Source organism: Phoca vitulina, unplaced genomic scaffold, assembly GCF_004348235.1.
Source record: "Phoca vitulina isolate PV1807 unplaced genomic scaffold, GSC_HSeal_1.0 scaffold13, whole genome shotgun sequence".
In the NCBI taxonomy this organism is placed as follows: Eukaryota; Metazoa; Chordata; class Mammalia; order Carnivora; family Phocidae; genus Phoca; species Phoca vitulina.
Window position 1 is genome coordinate 44,499,393 of NW_022589716.1, and position 19,384 is coordinate 44,518,776.

The 19,384-nt window shown below is 49.2% G+C and overlaps 1 protein-coding gene across 1 annotated transcript in view; it reads left to right on the plus strand.

Moving 5' to 3' along the window:
* The window catches only part of NUP210 (nucleoporin 210), a 109,564-nt gene that overhangs the window by 10,479 nt on the left and 79,701 nt on the right, over positions 1-19,384 (plus strand). The window contains exons 2-4 of the mRNA XM_032412013.1: positions 10,853-10,989; positions 12,277-12,408; positions 16,275-16,371. Of these exons, the coding sequence (XP_032267904.1) occupies positions 10,853-10,989; positions 12,277-12,408; positions 16,275-16,371 (366 nt within the window). The remainder of the gene's footprint in view (positions 1-10,852; positions 10,990-12,276; positions 12,409-16,274; positions 16,372-19,384) is intronic.

A 19,384-nucleotide genomic window follows, 5' to 3' on the forward strand; every position in this document is an offset into this window, starting at 1 on the left:
TGTTTCTTTTGTCTAGACCCTTCTGACTATATGCAACAGGAAACTCAAGCCAAAATAGTTTAAATAAAACAAAGGAATGTTGCATTGGCTTCCGGAACTGGAAGCCCCGGTGGAATTTGTTTCCCGCTTCTGTCCTGCAGGGGTTTACGCGATTGTCAACAGGACCTGGGTTCTCGGTCCTCGTGTCTCGGCTCTGGCCAGGTGCTCTCCTGGGGTAGGAAGGTCACAGGTCCAGCCATACAGCCCCCAGAGTCAAGTCTAGTGGGGCCCAGGCTATACACAGCAGCCATTCTGGCTGACTCACCTGGGCACATGCCTGGGTCTGAACCCCTCTCCTGTCAGGTGAGCACAGAGCCGATTGGCCAGACCACAGCCACCTGCCTCCTAGTGTGCGGAGGAGTGTGAGCACTCTGGAGCCTTATGGTCTGCGAGCGGAGGAGCGGCAGTGCCCACGGAAAAGCTGGGTGCTGTTACTGGAAGGCGGATGGAGGCTGGGCAGCCAAAATCCAGCACAGGTCCCCCTACGGGAATGACATCCTCCTTGCCTCCCGTTCCATTTAGGACATTCGGTGAAATTAAGTTTATAATTAAAAACCTTCTCCTAAAGAAAATTCCAAGCCCAGATGGCCTGTCTGTAAATCCTATGAAAAAATTAAGGAAGGAGTAGTACAAGTTTTTTTTTATAAACTCTTTCAGGAAAGAGACAAGGAGTGGTTATTTCCTAGGTCATTTTTATGAGGCCTGCATTCCACTGATTGCAAACCAGACAAAAACATTATAAGAAAAAGAAATTCCACAGGGCAAAAGCACAAAATTCTTTCACAAAATAATAAATCAAATCCAGAAAAATATTAAAAAGGGTGATGAGTCATCATGACCCACTGGGGTAAATCCCAGGAATGCAAGGTTGGTTTAACATTAACAAGCAATGTAATTCACCACATCCATAGAATTAAAAGAAAAGCCATATGATTAATTGTCTCCATAGGTGCAGAGCATTCAGTGCCCATTCATGATAAAAATCTGTAGCACCTAGGAATAGAAGAGAATCTATAGCCTGATAAAGGGCATCTACGGGAGCATGTACCAGAGTCTTGTGCTAGGGGCAGTGGAGGCAAGAAATGAACAAGCCACAGGCTCTGTCCTCACACTGTCTCTGAGGGAAGTTGGACAAGGAAGAGGGTCATTGCTGAGCCATTGCCTTGAGCCATTTGGGCTTGCTGATCCTTTTGCCTTGAATGCTCTTCTCCCAGATATTGGAAGAGCCAACATCTGCCTCTCCTTCAGAGACATCTGAGGCTGTGTTCATATGTCACCCCCTCTGTTAGGCTTCCTCTGACCATCCTGCCTTTCCCATCCCTGCTTTATGTCTGTCCATAGCCCTATTGTGTAAGATCCTATATTCACTTACTCGTTTTGTTTATTCTTGTTTCCCACTGAGATGTAAGCTCCACGAAGGTGGGGATTAATGCATATTTTGTACTTTGGTGTATCCCCGGTGCTTAGACCAGTACCTGGAATATGGCATATGACCCAGTAAATATGGATTCGATGAATGAATGAATGACCCCAAGGAGGACCACTGGGGCTGTGGGGGCTGAGAGGAGATGGGGGAGGAGGCTTGGGGAGGGGTCCCTGGAAGAGTTGCCATTTACGGTGAGCTGTGAAGGCCGTGCAGCGGGAGAGCTTGGAGAAGGGTGTGTGAAGTGGCCCGAACAACAGCAGGAAAGGGATGGAGGTGCCAGAGCTGGGAGCAAGGGGGGGGGGGGGGGGGGGGGGGGCGGGCTTCCGAGCAGAGGTTAGACTCCAAGTCCAGTGGCTTGGGATCTTGCCAGCGTTGCGGCCTTGGGTCAGCAGCCCTGTCTTGGGCCTGAATCTTTGCTTGTGGTTCTGAGGATATCTGCAGTTGGGGTTGGGGACGGGGACCCATGATGAAGCTGCCATGGGTGCCCTGACAACAGGGACTAGGATCAGGCTTCACTCAGGGAAGGGGATGGACAGGGTGAGGCATAAATGATCACGATACAGAAGGACCTGCATTGTCTGCCTGCCTGCCTGTCTGCCTTCATTTATTTTTAAGATTTCATTTTTAAGTAATCTCTACACCCAACACGGGGCTCAAACTCACAACTCCGAGATCAAGAGCCGCACACTCCACCAACTGAGCCAGCCAGGTGCCCCTGTCTAACTTTCTTTAAAAAGCAAAGTCCTTGTGGTCCGAATCACACCGAAGACCCCTCATTTGGGAACCTCCTTCTATTTCCTGAACTTGGGAGCTTACTATGTACAAGCCCCATGATGAGAGCTTTATATTTTCTGTCCCATCTAATCCACCCCAATCCTTTGTGCCAGGAATGATTTTTATTCCACTGTGTGGATGAAGAAACAGAGGCCCAGAGAGGTTAAATCATTTGCTTAAGGTCACACAGCAGGTGAGTGGCAGCACCCCACTATCTTAGGACTTCCCCTTGCAGCAAGCAGACAGCCACAGATGAGAGAACAGAGTGAGGCATGTCACCATCACTAAGTGCTGCTTACCAGACTGCACCAGGGGCCCGAGGAAGCCCTTGGAACCCGTCCTATGGGTGGGGGTGAGTGCTGGTATGTGGGAGGGTGGGCAGACCTGCTGACGGCTAGCTGAGATGGACAGAGGAGCCACGCATGTGCAAGTTGCCACACCACGAATTCTTTCTGCAGAGTGGCAGTTAATTTAAACTGGGGGGGGGGGGGGGGGCAGAGGAAGGCTCTCCGGCAGAAAAGCTGTACGAGCCAGGACCTGTTTCTTTGGTGGAACACGATGCTTGTATGCAAATGAATTGGGCTCTGGTAGCAGGGACCTGGCTTCCGTGGGTGCAGGTGACACTGGGCATCTCAGCTGTCAGGCCAGCACGCGGACCTGCCTCCCAGGCATAGTTAGTACTTGTCTGTCTCCGAGCCCTGTCCCCTCGCCCCCCCCATCCCACCCCGGTCCTTCCTGAGGATCACATGCGCCGTTGCCCGGGTTGTGTTCGGCTGCTTGCTAGCTTTGTGTCCCGTGGTGCACGGTTCACCCTTTCCTCTGTCCCTTATAGGGGGCTGACCCAACCAGAGAGGGGACTTCCCTGGTGTCCAGAGCTGCTGATACTGCTGTGTAAGGCTATGCTGTCCTTGTGTTTCTGGAAACCTTGGAAAATGGCAGTGGATACAGTAGCACCAGAGAGAAGGTGTGGCCGGGGGGTGAGGCTCCGTCCCTCACTCTCCCTGCACCCACAGCCCCCCCACTGCCAAACTGCAGACGCTTCCTGCCACTGTCAGGCATGGGCCTTTTTTCATGTAGGGCCTATATTGGAATTTACTATTTCCTACAAAATGGCTCACTTTTTTGGATATTGACGTTGTCATCAGTATTAACATTTATGAGTGCACAAGTTTGCTATGTTTGTTTTTCCTACAACACTTTAAAATGAAAGAATAATAATAATAATCGAAATACATAAAGAGCCCATTAAAAATAGTTCATCTGTGTATCCTGTCTGGTGTTGTGTGTGTCATACCCTGGGGAACACATCACGTAGTGGGAGAAATACCTGACCTGTTGCTGTGATCCCTGGCCCTGCCACTTACAGCTGTGTGGCTTTGGGGAAATTGCCAGACCTCTCTGAGCCTCAGTTTCATTTTCCCAGATAGACCTGCTGGAGGGTAAGTAATCTGATGGTTAGAAGTATTCAGCTCTAGGTTTAACACATGGTGGACAATTCCCTTTGTTATCTTCTACCCTCTCTCTGTATTAGTAAGGATTCTCTAGAGAAACAGGACCGATAGCATATAATTTTATTATATATAAAGAAATTTAGTATAAGGAATTGGCCCATGTGATTATGGAGGCTCAGAAGGCCCAAGATCTGCAGGGTGAGCTGGCAAGCTAGAGACCCTGGAGAGCCATCCAAAAGGCTGGCAGGCTGCAGACCCAGGAAAAACTGGTGTTTCAGTTTGAGTCTGAAGGCAGGAGTAAGCCAGTGTCCCAATTCAAAGGTGGTCAGGCAAGAGAAATTCTTTCTTACTTGGAGGAGGGTCAGCCTTTTCTATTCAGGCCTTCAACTGATTGGGTGAGGCCCACCGACATTAGGACAATCTGCTTTACTCAGTCTACAGGTTTAAATGTGAATCTCATCGAAAAATACCCTTGTAGAAACACCCAGAATAATGTTTGCCTAAGTAACCTCTTGGCCCAGTCAAGCTGACACATAAGATTAATTATCATACTCCCCTAGCACACTTATATATATTTATTTATTTTTTTTTTTTTTAAAGATTTTATTTATTTGAGAGAGAGAGACAGAACAAGCAGGGGAAGGGAGAGGGAGAAGCACACTCCCCACTAAGCAGGGAGCCCAATGCAGGGCTCGATCCCAGGATCCCAGGATTATGACCTGAGCTGAAGGCAAATACTTAACCAACTGAGCCACCCAGGTGCCCCCATATATATATTTTTAAAGTTTTATTTACTTAAGTAATCTCTACACCCAACATGGGGCTCGAACTCACGACCCCGAGATCAACAGTCACATGCTCTTCCAATTGACCAGCCAAGTGCCCATACTTTTTATTTTAATCAAAAAATGGTCCCCGGAGGTCTCGGCACTAGCCAGATATGAGGTGCTCCTGCCCATCTTCCCTCTCTTATCTCCTCTGGTGCTCCCTGTCTCTGTCTGCCTGGCTCAATGTGATTAACAACTATGTCTCAAGAATTACCCGTCCTCCCTCTCTGTAGAAGGTGATTCATCTCTTGCCAGATCCTGGAAGCAGAAACATTCCAGAATTGCCTATGTGTGGCCAGCCTTTCCATGCCCAGCCCCAGAAGGAGCCAGCCTGACTCTCCAGGAGCATGTATCTGTAGGGTGTTCTGAGCCCACCTGGAGAGCTGTGGGATGCAGAGGCCACACTTCTGTGTAGCCGGGAGGGGACTTGAATAGCAGAAAACACCAAATTTGGCCTTGGATCACATATGTCCTGGCCCCGGCCCTCAGCATGGCCTATAACCAGTCCCCTCTTCTCTCTGAGCCTCAGTTTACTTTCCTGAACAATGAGGGCACAGCAGTAGTTCTCTAAATTATGTCCACTGTTAGGGGGAAATGTTTGCATTTAGAAGTTGAAATAGTACAGAAGAGAACAAAGAATAATGAATACCCGTACTCCCTACCATCAGAATTAGCCATTGTCAACAATTTCTGTCCTTGTTTCTAGTCTGTTGCCGCCACCCCGTGTTTTCACCCCCCACCGGTGGCAGTCTCTAGTTGGAGTTGGAGTCCCGAGGGTACCTGCCCGACAAGTTCCCGACAAACACTTTCGAATGTGCTTTTTCATTCGTAATTGCACTCCAACGTCGCCATGACAGGGGCACATAATCGCTGGATTCTGTGGTTCTTTTGTGCCTCTTAAAAGTACGGCCAAAGTAGGCAGGCCTCAGGATGTGCCAGAAAGATCAGATAACTGAAAAGAGAGAGCCCTTCCAGCTTCAGATGCGGCATACTGGAGCCCAGAGAGAATTCGGGGGAGACATCAGTGGGAGGGGGATGTGGCACAGTCTGCCCAAATCCTGAGCGCCCGCCACACCTGCTGACGTTTCTCGGCACTTTAGCATTTCTCGTGAGGTGCTTTCTGGCCCCCCCAGCTGCCCGGTGAGGAGGGAGTGTGGCTCCCATTGCCCCAACTTAGCCGAGGTGAGCAGGTGCAGGGACTGGAGGCTGCCTCCCCTGCATGGGATCCCACTGTCTCCTGGCTGGGCCCTGGGGACAGCCTGCTCACCATAGGCCCCAGGATGCAGTGGGTGCCCCCTTCCAGGCAGCTGCTTTGTCTTATCTGGAGGCTGTACCTAGCGCCCTTGTATCAGCCCTAAGTGTGAAGAGGGAGAGAACTTTCTCAAGAGGTGCTAAGAGCTCCCAGCGCCCACCAGCTCCCAGGCCGGTGTTTGGCAGGGATTAGAAGATATCCCCAGGACAAGTGGTGAGTTGGGAGCAGTGTTTGCCTGCCTGGCTGTCCATCTGCAGACCAGTCCTCTGCCTTCACCACTCTCCTAATGTGGTGATGAGTGCCCACGGGGCAGCTGGGCCATGTGTCGAGGTGATGGCATCTGGGATATGTTGGGTTACATCCTTAGTTAAATTAATTCACCTATTACTTTATTTTTTTAATTTTTATTTTTTAAATTTACTTATTAGAGAGCGAGCACAAGCGGTGGGGAGGGGCAGAGGGAGAAGCAGATTCCCCGCTGAGTAGGGAGCCCGACGCCCGATGTGGGGCTCGATCCCAGGACCCCGGGATCATGACGTGAGCCAAAGGCAGATGCTTAGCCAACGGAGCCACCCAGGCGCCCCTCACCTATTACTTTAATATGGCTTTTTAATAGGAACTTAAAAAAAATAGGGATGAATTGGTGGAGCACAGGATTTTTAGGGCAGCGAAGCTGTTCAGTGTGAGGTTATAGATGGTGGATACATGTCCTCATACGCAGACTGTACAACCCTGAGAACGAACCCCCACGTAAACTGGAGGCTCTGGGCGGTAGTGATGTCAGTGTGGGTTCTCCAGTTGTCACAAATGTGCCCTCCCGTGAGGCATGTTGACAACGGGGAAGGCAGTGTGTGTGTTTGGGGGGTGAGTAGAGAGTATGGGAACTCTCCGTACTTAGCACTCAATTTTGCGCGAAGCTAAAACTGCTCTAAACAAGTCTATTAAATTCATTTCACCTGTTCCTTTTGTTAACAAGGCAATTAAAAACCGCTAAATGTGATCTGCCATATTTCTCTTGGACAGGGCTGCTTTAAGGCCCACACCTGGACTTAACCTGGCCTGGAGTGAGAGGTGTGTCTCCAGCCAGGTCCTGAGCCTGGCGGGGCCTCTCAGTGGTGTGGGGGGATGCAGGAGAGGGACTCTCCGGCCTCTCCGGCTTAACCTGGGCTAACTCCGTTCTTCTCTCAGATTAACTCGTTGCTGTGAGGCAACAGGAGGAGAGGTGGCTGCCCCTATTTCACTCTTGAGGAGGCTGAGATTCAGAGACTGGGGAGGTATTTTCAGCCCAGACCGGGAGCCCTGATGTCTGGCCACCAGGGGCCATTGAACAAGACATAGACCACGTTGTTTCTCAAACGGAGAAGTGGGAAATAGATTTTTTAGAGCAGTTTTAGCTTCACAGAAATTGAGCCAAAATTACAGAGATTTCCCATATCGTGTCCCCTGCCACATTCCCCACTGTCAAGATTTGTTGCAATCAGTGAACCAAATCCACACATCATTGTCACCCAAAGTCTATAGCTTACATCATGGCTCATACTTGGTGTCATACATTCTGTGGGTTTGGACAAACATGTAACGACTTGCGTCACCATCATAATATCATACAGAATAGTTTCATGCTCTAAAAATCCTCTGTGCTTTCCCTGTTTATCCATTCCCCCTTGTCATTTTTTTTTTTTTAATTTTAAATTGTGGAATAATTTTAGATTTACAGAAAAGGTGCAAAGATAATACAGAGATTTCCTTATACCCTTTACCCAGCTTCCCCTAAAGTTCACATGTTACACAACCAGGAACGTTGGTCAAAATGAAGAAATTAACACTGGTGAATAGTCACCAACATCTAGACTTCATGGCAGTTTTCCCATGGGGGTTCTTTTTCTGCTCCTGGATCCTGCCCAGGATCCCACATTGCCTTTCTTTGTCCTGTCTCCTTAGTCTCTTAGGCTCTGTGTGAGTTTTCTAATTTTCTTGTTTCCACACTCAGTTCTGTGTGTGTATACGTGTGTGTGTGGTTTAACAGGCTTTGAAAACTATCTTAGAGGGGCACCTGTGTGGCTCAGTCAGTTAAGCGACTGCCTTCAGCTCAGGTCATGATCCCAGGGTCCTGGGATCAAGTTCTGCATCGGGCTCCTGGCTCAGTGGGGAACCTGCTTCTCCATCTGCCCATCCCCCCCCCGCCACTCGTGCTCTCTCTTTCATGCTTTATCAAATAAATAAAATCTTAAAAAAAAAAGAAAAGGAAAAGAGAAAACTATCTTAGAGTCGCAGAGCTGCTAGCAGCTAAACGGAGTGCGTTTCCAGCATGCTGCGAGGCTCATTTCCCCGGGCACCTCCTCTCACCTCCTTACCTGGGTGTGTGTTCCTGCCCACTTTGTCGTCCTTCTTTCGTTGCTGACAGGCTCTTTTCTCAGAAGAAATCCCTCCATGCGGAGACCACAGTGCATTTCTTCAGGGGCTTGGGGTTCCTTCCTTGACAGTGGGTGAGCTTTGTGTTCTGAGTCCTTTCAGTGGAGGTGTTGATCCGTGTCCGGGCACGCCGCCGGCTGCTCAGCATGGGTCTGTGATGTGTGTGCCACGCCGGCACCCTTAGGTGTGTGTGGCCGTGCTGCTGTGCCCACCCGGCCCCGGGGGGGGGGCACTCGGTGACAAGCCAGAAGACTTGGAGATGTCTTTTTGGCTGTGTTTCACACCATTGCTTTTTGCACCAGGCTTTTTTTTTTTTTTTTTTTACAAGTTTCTTTCTGAATACCCCAGATCGATGGTGTTCCAATGAGTTTAAGCGAAGGTCTGGGAAGGAAGCAAAGATGGGTAGTGGCTGCTGTATTCAGGGCACTGTGCTGGGCGCAGCCCCTAGGAATGAGTGTTGGACACTCTGCACAGGGGACACCCCTTCTCTGGGTCCTGGATTACACTGTAAGCGCCCTGAGGGCAACACTTGGTTTTCTGCTCTGTAGAGTGTGCAGCGGATTAGGTTGTGCACCTGCTTAAGATCCCCCAGTGGCTTGTCATTGTTCTCAGAATAATCTAAGCTCTTTGCTTGTGGCCTCCAGTGCCTCCCTGACCTCAGCTCCTGCCATCTCCTTGACCTCAAGCCCTGCCATCTCCTTTAAGGACTTGTTTTTCCAGTTTTGCTGAGCTATAATTGACATAAAACATAGTATTAGTTTAAGGTGTACAACATAATGAGTTGATACATGTGTATATTGCAAAATGATCACAGTAAGTCTAGTTACCGTCCATCACTATACATAGTTACAGTTCTTTTCTTATGTTGACAACTTTTAAGATCTATTTCCTTAGCCAAGTTCAAATATGCAGTACAGTACTGTTAACTATAGTAACCATGCTGTACCTTACATCACCAGGATTTATTTAGTTTATAACCAGAAGTTTGTACCTTTTGATCCCCTTCGCCCATTTCCTCCATCTCCCACCTCTGGCAGCCACCAGTCTCTTCTCTATTTCTATGAGTTTGGTTGCTGTTAGAGTCCACACGTAAGTGAGATCATACAGTATTTGTCTTTCTTCCTCTGATTTATTTCACTGAGCATAACACCCTGAAGGTCCATCCATGTTGTCACAGATGGCAGGATTTCCTTCTTTTTTATGGCTGAGTAATATTCCAATCTGTGTGTGTGTGTGTGTGTGTGTGTGTGTGTGTGTGTTACACATTTTCTTTATCCATTTGACCATCGATGGACACTTAGGTTGTTTCCATGTCTTTTGTGTGTCTATTGTGAATAATGCTGCAGTAAACATGGGGGTGCAGATATCTTTTCAAGTTAGTGATTTCATTTGCTTTGGATATATTCCCAGAAGTGGAATTGATGAATCATATGGTAGTTCTATTTTTAATTTTTTTGAGGGAACCTCCGTACTGTTTTCCACAGTGGCTGCACCAATTTGCATTCCCACCAACAGTGCAGGAGGGTTCCCTTTCTCCCATATCCTTGCCAACACTTCTCTCTTATCTTTTTGATAATAGCCACTCTAACAGGTGTGAGGTGTGAGATGTGGTTTTGATTTACATTTCCCTGATGATTAGACTCCAAATTTTGAAAAATTCTCAAGAAAAGCCATCAGCAGCTTGGGGTGGTGGTTAAGAGCACAGACTCTGGCCAGTGCCTCCCATCTCCTTGACCTCGGCCCCTGTCCATCTCCTCGACCTGAGTCCCAGGCCTCAGATCACACTATCCCTCCTGTTCTCGGAGTACTGCTGGCTGCTCGCACCTCAGAGCCTTGCCCAAAACACCAGATCTTCGTGTGGTAGGCACTGAGAGGTCTCCCCCAGCAGCTCCCCGGAGCACCCTGTCTGCAGAGAACTATAACGGCACATGCTCACTCAGCACTCTCTGCGTAGTATCCGCTCTGCTCATTCCCACTCATTCCCATCCCCCCTCGACCCTGAAACTGTCGTCAGCCTGTGTCATAGGTGAGAAACCATGGCGCTGACCTTGGGTCACTCCCCCAGTCGTGCCTTCCCTTCATCCTGTTGTTGTCAAGTCCTGTCTCTCCATGGGAAGGCTTCTCATAGATTTTACTGGTCTATTTATGTATTATCTGCCTTTCTCCCCATCCTTACCTTAATGTCAGCTCCGGGCCCACCAGGACTTTACGATTGTTGTTATCTTTACGGTTGGTGATCTCCAGGTTTGCCTGCTATGTGCCAGGCCTGGCCCAGAGGTCAGCAGAGATCCATGGCAGTTCCTCCGAACCAAACACCGGGGGCAGTCTTCCCACTGAGAGAGAATTATTCCTAGTTCCACAGACTAGTCTTGTAAGGCGACCATCTGCTGAACGTGGAGGTTATTCCCATGTGTTTGGTCTCCTGGCTAATTTGCTCAGTGGGAGCGTGCATGTGGAGGTCCCATGCACTCAGGGGGTCACGCTCTTATGAGCGGGGTGTCAGCCAAGCCCCATTTCTCCCCGGGTGGGAAGATCCTGGACACTGCCCACCTCTATTCTGTGTTTGAGTCTGGGACAAAGCCCCGGATGGGGAACTGCAGCTTTGGCTTCGGGGCCCAGCTGTGCCTCTTGGGGTAGCTCCAGAGCGTAAATTCTGACCTTCTTGCCACAGGTCATCGACCCGGCCGGAGGTGGCCAGTATCGAGCCGCTGGGTGCGGACGAAGCGCAGTGCTCCCAGAAGGCCGTGGTGCAGGCCCGCCTGTCCCAGCCTGCCCGCCTGACCAGCATCATCTTCGCCGAGGACATCAGTAAGAGCTTTGAGTGCCCTGTGGGAATCCCTGGTGGGGACAAGAGACGGGAGACACCCCACTGAGACCGTGGCCACACAGCCCGCCAGTGCGCTAGGCAGTGCTCTGTCTCTTGTTGGGTCAGGGGATGCTCAGGCAGGACCCACCCGGGCCCCTCCCGCCAGCTCTGTGTCCTGTTTTCCCTCTCGTCGAGGCTGCCTTTCATTTCTAAATAATTATTTGTTCCCCAAATAACTCCTCAATGGGTATTGAATCAAAATGAAAAAAGTTGTTGCAATTCTTTTACTGCCCACGTTTAATTTAACATATGGTGGTAAACTGCTTAGAAGACAATTAATGTCATTTTCCGTCATGCTTTCTTCCATTTAACATGATATGAAGTTTTCATTTTTATGGGGTTATTTGTAAGGGCTGAATACCATTCCTCACAGGGGCTTGTCCTGTAAGGATCCCCTTCTATTGAACATTTAGATTGTTTTCAGATGTTTGTTTTGGTGTTATATAGAAAAATAAATATATTTGTACAGAGAACAATTTTGGGTTAAGTTATTTTCTACCAAGGATAGATTCCCAGTTTTACATATGAGTATTTTTAAGGCTTTTGATGTCATGCTTTCTAACAAGGGACCATGAACGGTGCACAAGTGGTTTTCTACGGGGCCTGGAGAATGGGCAGGATGATCTTGTGTCACGTGCTGTTATTTTTACACTGGAGAATTCCCTGGGTAATGCCATTTATGTATCTTATTTATGGAGCTAGTAAAAAAGTCTGTGTGCTTGCTCACACAACCCTTTCATTCTACAGTACAGTTGATGGTCTTGTGTAAAAACACCAGTGTAAGCAAACAAACTCCGGGTGCCATTCCTAATTTCAGCGTAGGGACAAGCATTCAGAACAGCATTATCTTTCTGGATGCTAATTCATCATAATGTATCCTTGTCTTTTAACATAATGGTCACAAAACCAGATTCTCTCTGAGGAGTTTTCTCGCACGCAGCTTTAAATGCAGCTACTCACCTTGCCAAAGTACAAGAGGGGCAATGAAAATACCCCCAAGCCCTTACTCCGCACAGGTCTGTGCTCACTTTCAGAAGGCCCGTGTGCTGGTCAGCGGCTTGGCTGCTGAGGTCAATGTGGTTGTCCCAGCTCCATTTCATGGTGGTGGTCTTGTTGGTGGCTCTCATCCTTGCCAAAGTGCGAGAGCACCTGACCCATGAGACTGTGGAGGTGGCTTGGCGCTCAGGGCACCACTTTCTGTGCCAACCCTTCCATTCCCATCCCTCCAGCCACGGGCCAGGTCCTGCGCTGTGATGCCATCGTCGACCTCATCCACGGCATTCAGATAGTCTCCACTACCCGAGAACTCTACCTGGAGGACTCACCCCTGGAGCTGAAGATCCAGGCTCTGGACTCTGAAGGTGAGAATGGGCCCCTGGCAGTCTGTTTCTCAGTCCCCTCACGTCCAGCCCTGCTCTTCCCCCATGGAGGGCGACTCCAGCCAGGATGGCAGAGTCGGTGCTGGGGAGACACTGAAGAGGTCAAGACCACTGAGTGTCCCCCAGGCCCTTGGGGGCTGGCACTCATTGGCCTCTGCAGCAGGGCCCATGAGATGAGAGGTTTGGCAGTCCCTGGAGGCCGATTCCATGCCTGTGCCCAGGACCGTGCTGGGTAAAGCGCATCTTTGGGAAGCTGACATCCGGTGTCTTGGCAGCAGTGGGAAGCTGGGAGAGGCTCATTGGGTCACCATGCTGGAAACAGTGGGAGTGTTCTCCTTGCCCGGCTTTGAGGGCTGGGGTTGGCTTCCTGGTCCAGACGGCAGGGCGCACGTGTGCACGTGTGCTCGTGCACTGGGATGCGTCCCTGTCCTCGCCCGGGCGCCATCATTCACTTTACTTCACTGGAGTCCAATACAGGATTGCTCTGGGGTTCTTAGAAGATCTGTTCTTGGACTGTCTTGGCTGCAGCCTTACCTCTTCGGAAGCTGAGCAAAGGGAAATTTGTAGGTTAAGATTCCCGTTGGAAAAAATAAGTCAGGTAACAGATGTCTTTCAGATGAGGGCTCTCCCAAAACTTAAGCCCAGTCCTTGGCTCACCTTGTCTTTGAAATCTTCCCTGACCACTCCAGCTCCCTCTACTTAAAAATAAATTCTCTAGATTAGAATTTCCCAGCCTAGGGTAGTATCCACACTTGGGGCTGGATAATTATTTGTGGTGGGGTCTGTCTAGTACATTGTAGGATGCTCAGCAACATCCCTGACCTTCACCCATGAGAGGTAGTAGAATTCCCCAAGTTTTTTTTTTAAAGATTTTATTTATTTGACAGAGAGAGAGAGAGAGAGCATACACAAGTAAGCAGAGCAACAGGCAGAGGGAGAGAGAGAGAAGCAGGTTCCCTGCTGAGCAGACAGCCCAATGTGGGGCTTGATCCCAAGACCCCGGGATCATGACCTGAGCCAAAGGTAGACGCTTAACCAACTGAGCCACCCATGCTCCCCAGAACTCAAATTTTGATGACCAAAAGTATCTCCAGTCATTGCCCAATGTCCCCTGAGGACAAAATCATTGTTCTAGAGGATCAGTCAGGTCCTTCCTTCCTGTCTATTCATTTATCAGATAAGCTGTCTCACTTCTCTGAACTGTTTTCTGGTTTATGAAATTGAGATAGTGGTGCTTATGTGGGGGTTGCAAGGACTTGGTGAGAAGTGTGTCCAGGGCTTAGTGCTGGGCAGCACGGGAGCGGGTCTCAGTGAGCCACGTGGCATCTGAGCCGTTCTACCTGCTGGGCATCCTGCCAGGTGCTGGGAAGGAAGGGCTGGCTTCTGCCCTAGTAGGTCAGGCTGTAGGGGGGCCCACATGCATCTCAGTAGGTGCTGCTTTTCATCAAATCGGATGTAAGGCAACCCAGGGAAGGTTGAAAGTTGGGTGTGGGGGACAGAAGTCAGGACAGTTTCTTAGGGACATGATGTTTGACCAAGCCATGAGGAGCATGGTGTTTGCCCACCTCAGAAGGCCATTTTATTCAGGAGGAGACTAAACTTGCAGCAGGGTGGTGGGGTGGGGGATGCAGGATGTAAAGGGTCTTGCATGTCCCACATGAGGTTTGCACTTGGTCTTAAAGCAAAGGGAGCTGGGGAAGGGGTTTGTGCAGTGAGATGATAGGAGCTCCTCTGCAGGGCTCTTCGGGGATGACTCACCGATCTTGGGAACAAATGACCAAGCTTGAGGCCACGCTGGGGCCAGGCACTCCTTTGAGCACTTTGCATGCTCTAACCTCATTTCACATCCAGATGATGAGACCAAGGTACAGAGTGTGAACACACACACGTGTGTGCCGGGGGAAGACATGTAGTTAGTATGTAGCTCCAGCCTGGTCCCTGAGTCCACTCTCTTGGCCTGGGCTTAGCAGACTTTTCCTGTGAAGGGCCAGAGAGTAACTGTTTTAGACTTTGCTGGCCACACCGTCTCTGCTGCAACTACTCAGCTCTCCCACTGTTACTCTAAAGCCGTCCTAAGGGGTGCATAGTGGCTGTGTTCTAATAAAACTTTATTGACCACCTGCTCTTGACCGCTCTGTTTTATTTCCTGTCTTAAGTTACTTTAAAAAAAAGATATGTATACCATGAAATTCATCCATTTAAAGTGTATAGTTCGGTGGTTTTTAATATACTCACAAAGTTGTACAACCATCATCGCTAGCTAATTTTAGAACATTTTCATCACTACAGAAAAGAAACTCAGTACCCTTGAGCAGTGGCTTCCCATTCTTTCCTCTCTCTGGCCCCTGGCAACCACTACTTTTGGTGTATATAGATTTGTCTATTGTGGACATTTTCTATAAATAGAATCATACCATGTATGGTCTTTTGAGTCTGACTTCTTTCACTTGGCATAATGTTTTCAAGGTTCATTCATGTTGTATTGAGTATTTCCTTCCTTTTTATGGCCGAATAATATCCCATTGTATGGATAGAGTGCATTTGTTTATCCATTCATTTGTTGATGGACATTTGGGTTGTTTCTACCTTTTGACTGTTGTGAATAATGCTGCTGTGAATATTCATGTGCCATTCTTTGGACATGGTTTTTCATTTCTCTAGCTTGTATACCCAGAAGTGGAATTGCTGGGTCACAGAGTAACTCTATGTTGCCCTTAAAGTAATGGCAAAGACAGCAGCCCAGTTTTCTGCAGCTTTTGCTAAGCACTGTTTCGTTTGGCTTCTGAGATCTCACAGGTGGGGTGGGGCAGGACCTGGGGCCCGTCTGACGCTGAATGCCTTGCCCTTTGCACTGTAGTAAGAACTTTTCTACACCCCAGATGCTCTTATTTGGGTTTCTGGCCAGACAGGGAATATAGATGAAGACTACAGGGCGGTGGGGGGTGGGGTGGGTAAACAACATGGCATAGTGGGAAGTGTGGCAAATCCGAGATCATGATCCCTTCTTGCAAGGCTGAGCTAGCCACCGATCCCCAGAGGGACTAGGATCCAGGAGGTCGGCTCTGTAGACTTTTCAAGAGAACTTGGAAGTTGGATTTGTATGTTGCATTTCTTCATTTGAAATGATGGGAAATAATTCAAAAATGTAAAAGCAGCATTGCTTAGGTAAAAGCAAAGCTGCAGCTCCTAGGAGATCAGGCCTCGGAGCCACCGGTTTCCATCTCCCACACCGTTGTAGTGCGTCGACGGGGAACCAGACCTTGTACTTATACTAACAAGGTCTTTACGGAGTCCTGTCTCCACAATCATTGCCCGGTCAGGTTGGGCTCTCTTGTCCTGACATCCTGTCAGAAGGCTCACGGACAGCAAGCCAGACTGCAGAGCGAAGACCAGCTTGGGTGGCTTGCCATCTCCTCCACACTGGGACCCTGGGAGTCTCGGCATCCAGGGGAAGAGACAAGATGCTGCCCTTCATCCACAGCTTCTTTCCCTGCAGAGGGAGAGTAAGGGGGAACAAATGACTCAGGTCTCGGGAGCTCACCTCAACTGTGAAGTCCTTATAGACCTGAGAGGTGGTGGTGTTACACACTGCGCTGAGCCTGTCATGAGCCGTCAGAGGTACCGTGGGAGGAACACAAGTGCTCAGCTGAGACAGGTTTGGGTTCGCATCCCAGGTGAGCCCCTCATGGTCACATGACCCTGACCCTTTAAGCCTCAGTTTCCCTTTCCTGAAATGGAGGCATAGCACCTGCTTTGCAGAGGGGTGGTGCTGAGTACATTTTCCCCTCCCCCCCAGCCCCAGGAGTTAACTCTGATACATTTCTGTTCCCCCCCATCTGCTCTTGCAGGGAACACATTCAGCACTCTGGCTGGGCTGGTCTTTGACTGGACGATCGTGAAGGACACAGAGGCCAATGGGTTCTCGGACTCCCACAATGCCCTGCGGTAAGAGGCACCTCACCTTTGCAAGAAAGCAGGAAGGAGGCTGTCAGTTGGCTCCGTGCAGGCTGGGGGCTTTTAACATCATCATCATCACCGTCAGCAAGGAGCCCAGCGCAGTTCCCAGGATGCTGGCCATCATTCCCCATGACTGATTGAAGGAAGAGCATTTCGGCTCCCACAGCTGTGCCGGAACCTTGCTGCTTCCGCAGCCCACTGGGGTGTGCTCTGTGGGAAGTTGCCGAGGAGGCTGGCATGCCCAGCTGTGGAAGAGAAACCTTGCCGCAGATAATGGAAGCTGTCATGGGGTGCTGGGAAAGGTTGTATGTGGCCTCAGAGGGCAGCCCTCCACTGGGGGTGAGTTAAAGGGGAGACAGGTTGTGGCTAGGAAGACATTCCAGCAGCGACAGCCCTCACAGGTGCAAGAGGCTATGTTCCCCGGCACTGGACTCCTTAGGACATGGGTTTACTAGGCATCTTGACTCCCTCAATCCCTCCAAAAGCCGTGTGGGCTCTAATTCCACCATTTTTGCCATTTTTCAGACATAGAAACAAAGGTTTAAGCCACTTACCAGATTGGTAAGTGGCGGAGCTAGAATTTGAACTCTATATAAATCTTCACTATCCAATATGGTGGCCACTAACCCAACCCAACCCTGGCTATTTCAGTTTAAATGAGATAAAATGAAAACTCCCGTTCCTTAGATGTACTGGCTATGCTTCACGTGTTTGTTAGCTATGTGGCTAGTGGTTATTACACATTGCACAGAGCAGATGTGGAGCAGAAGGTCCCGTTGACCAGTGCTGGTGCAGACCCAAGGGCTGGGCTCATATCCCCTGCTCTCCTGCATTGCCTCAGGCCTTATTAAATCAAATTTTAAGCTCTCTTTTAAGGGAAAAAGATCTAATTTTTTTCAATATTCCTTTATAATCTTTATAAAATTTTATTTTAATTTCAGTATAGTTAACGTACAATGTTATATTAGTTTCAGGTGTAAAATTTAGTGATTCAACACTTCTATACATCACCGAGTGCTCATCACAAGTGCCCTCCTTAATCCGCATTACCTACTTCACCCATCCCCCCACTCACCTCCCCTCTGCTAACCACAAGTTCTCTATAGTTAAGAGTCTCTTTCTTGGGTTGTCTCGCTCTCTCTTTTCTCTTTGCTTGTTTATTTTGTTTCTTAAATTCCACTTATGAGTGAAATTATATGGTGTTTGTCTTCCTCTGACTGATTTATTTTGCTTAGCATTATGCTCTCTAACTCCAGAGGAAGACTTAATTTAAAAAGGAAAATGTTTTAAGATTTTATTTACTTATTTGACAGAGAGAGAGAGCACAAGCAGGGGGAGCAGCAGCAGAGGGAGAAGGAGAAGCAGACTCCCCACTGAGCAGGGAGCCCGATGCGGGGCTTGATCCCAGGACCCTGGGATCATGACCTGAGCTGAAGGCAGACGCTCAATCAACTGAGCCACCCAGGTGCCCCTTTAAAAAATTTTGCAGCTATTTTCAGCTTACAGAAAAGTTGCAAGTATAGTACAAAAAGTGGTGTCCCTGAACCATTTGAGAGCCGACCTGATGTCCCTAATTATTTTAACGTGCATTTACCACCATTAAGGACATTTTCTGGCATACCCGCAATATCATCAAAATGAGGAGATGAACACTGATGCCTACAGTCATCAGACCTCATTCAGGCCTTGCCAGTCTATTCTAGTTATATCCTTCACATGAAGTGCAAACCCCAGCCAGAGTCACCTGCTGTCTGTTGTCCTGTCTCTATCAGCCTAGGACAGTTCTTTGGCCTTTCTTTCTTTTGGGACCGTGACACTCGTGAAGATTATAGTCCAATTATTTTGTAGAATGTCCCTCATTTCGGGATTATCTGATATTCCCTCCTGATTAGATTCAGAGCTTTGCATCTTTGGCAGGAAGATTGCAGAGCTGAACTTCTGTATTCTCCTGATTGCATCTTATCATGATTTTGTGGGTCTGTCACAGATGACGTTCACTGTCATCACTTGGGTTAGATGGTGTCTGCCCAGGTGCCCCACTATGAAGTCACTGTCTTACCACCTCGCAATTAGTAGGTATTTTGTGGGGAGTTAAGAGTCTGGTCTTTTATTTACACCTTTACAAGTCCAGCTCTGGGCTTTAGGGAACATCTCGGCTTAGCCCACGCCTATTTCCGTGGCAGACATCCTCACACCCTGACAATGGGCAAGCTGGGTTGCCCTTTTGGGTCAGAGGTCTTTGGGGGGATGGGACCCTCAACCTTTGTCTTCTGGATGAGCTCTGGACTTTCTGGTGTCTCGTGAAGTTCAGTCAAAGAGACCTGGATTCCCAGCCTGGCCTGGTCACTTCCTGCCTGCTTCCTCAGTCAAGGAATGCAGCCCACCTGGGCATCAGCATCCTCCTCTGTCCGCGGGAGGGGATTATTGTGGCTACCTCTGAGGGCAGCTGTGTGGGTCAGCACGGTATTCAGAGCCCTGCTCTGGGCCTTTCACACACCAGATGTTCAGAGAATGCTGGTTCCCTGCCCCAGTCTGTGCGAGCAGGTGCGTTTCCTGTCATGACAGCCTCCTGAGCTTCCAGAAACTCTGTACGTGAGCTGAATGTTAACCAGAATCGAAGGCACTAAGGCATGTTGCCACCAGAGTGTCCTGGATTTTCATTAAAATCAGGATGTGACACGTAGTAAAGCCACACAAGGGAGTCAGTCACAGCGTACTACAGCCGCCGGCGGACGTTGGGGAGGGTGGAAGCCTGTCCAGTGGACTGCTCTCGTTCAAAGTGGGAAGACGGGCTACCCTGTAAATCACAGGCTGCAAGAGAGAGACCACGTGGAAAGGGTCCCTCAAGCCAGCCCTGCTTCCTGCCTACACTGTGGGGTCACCGCCTCTGACTTCTCTCCCGACGTGGGGCTTCTCCCCACAGCCCAACCCCACGGGCGATGAGATGGGTGTGATCCCCTCTTCCTGACACTGGAGGAGGGTCATTGAGCGTCATTTTCCA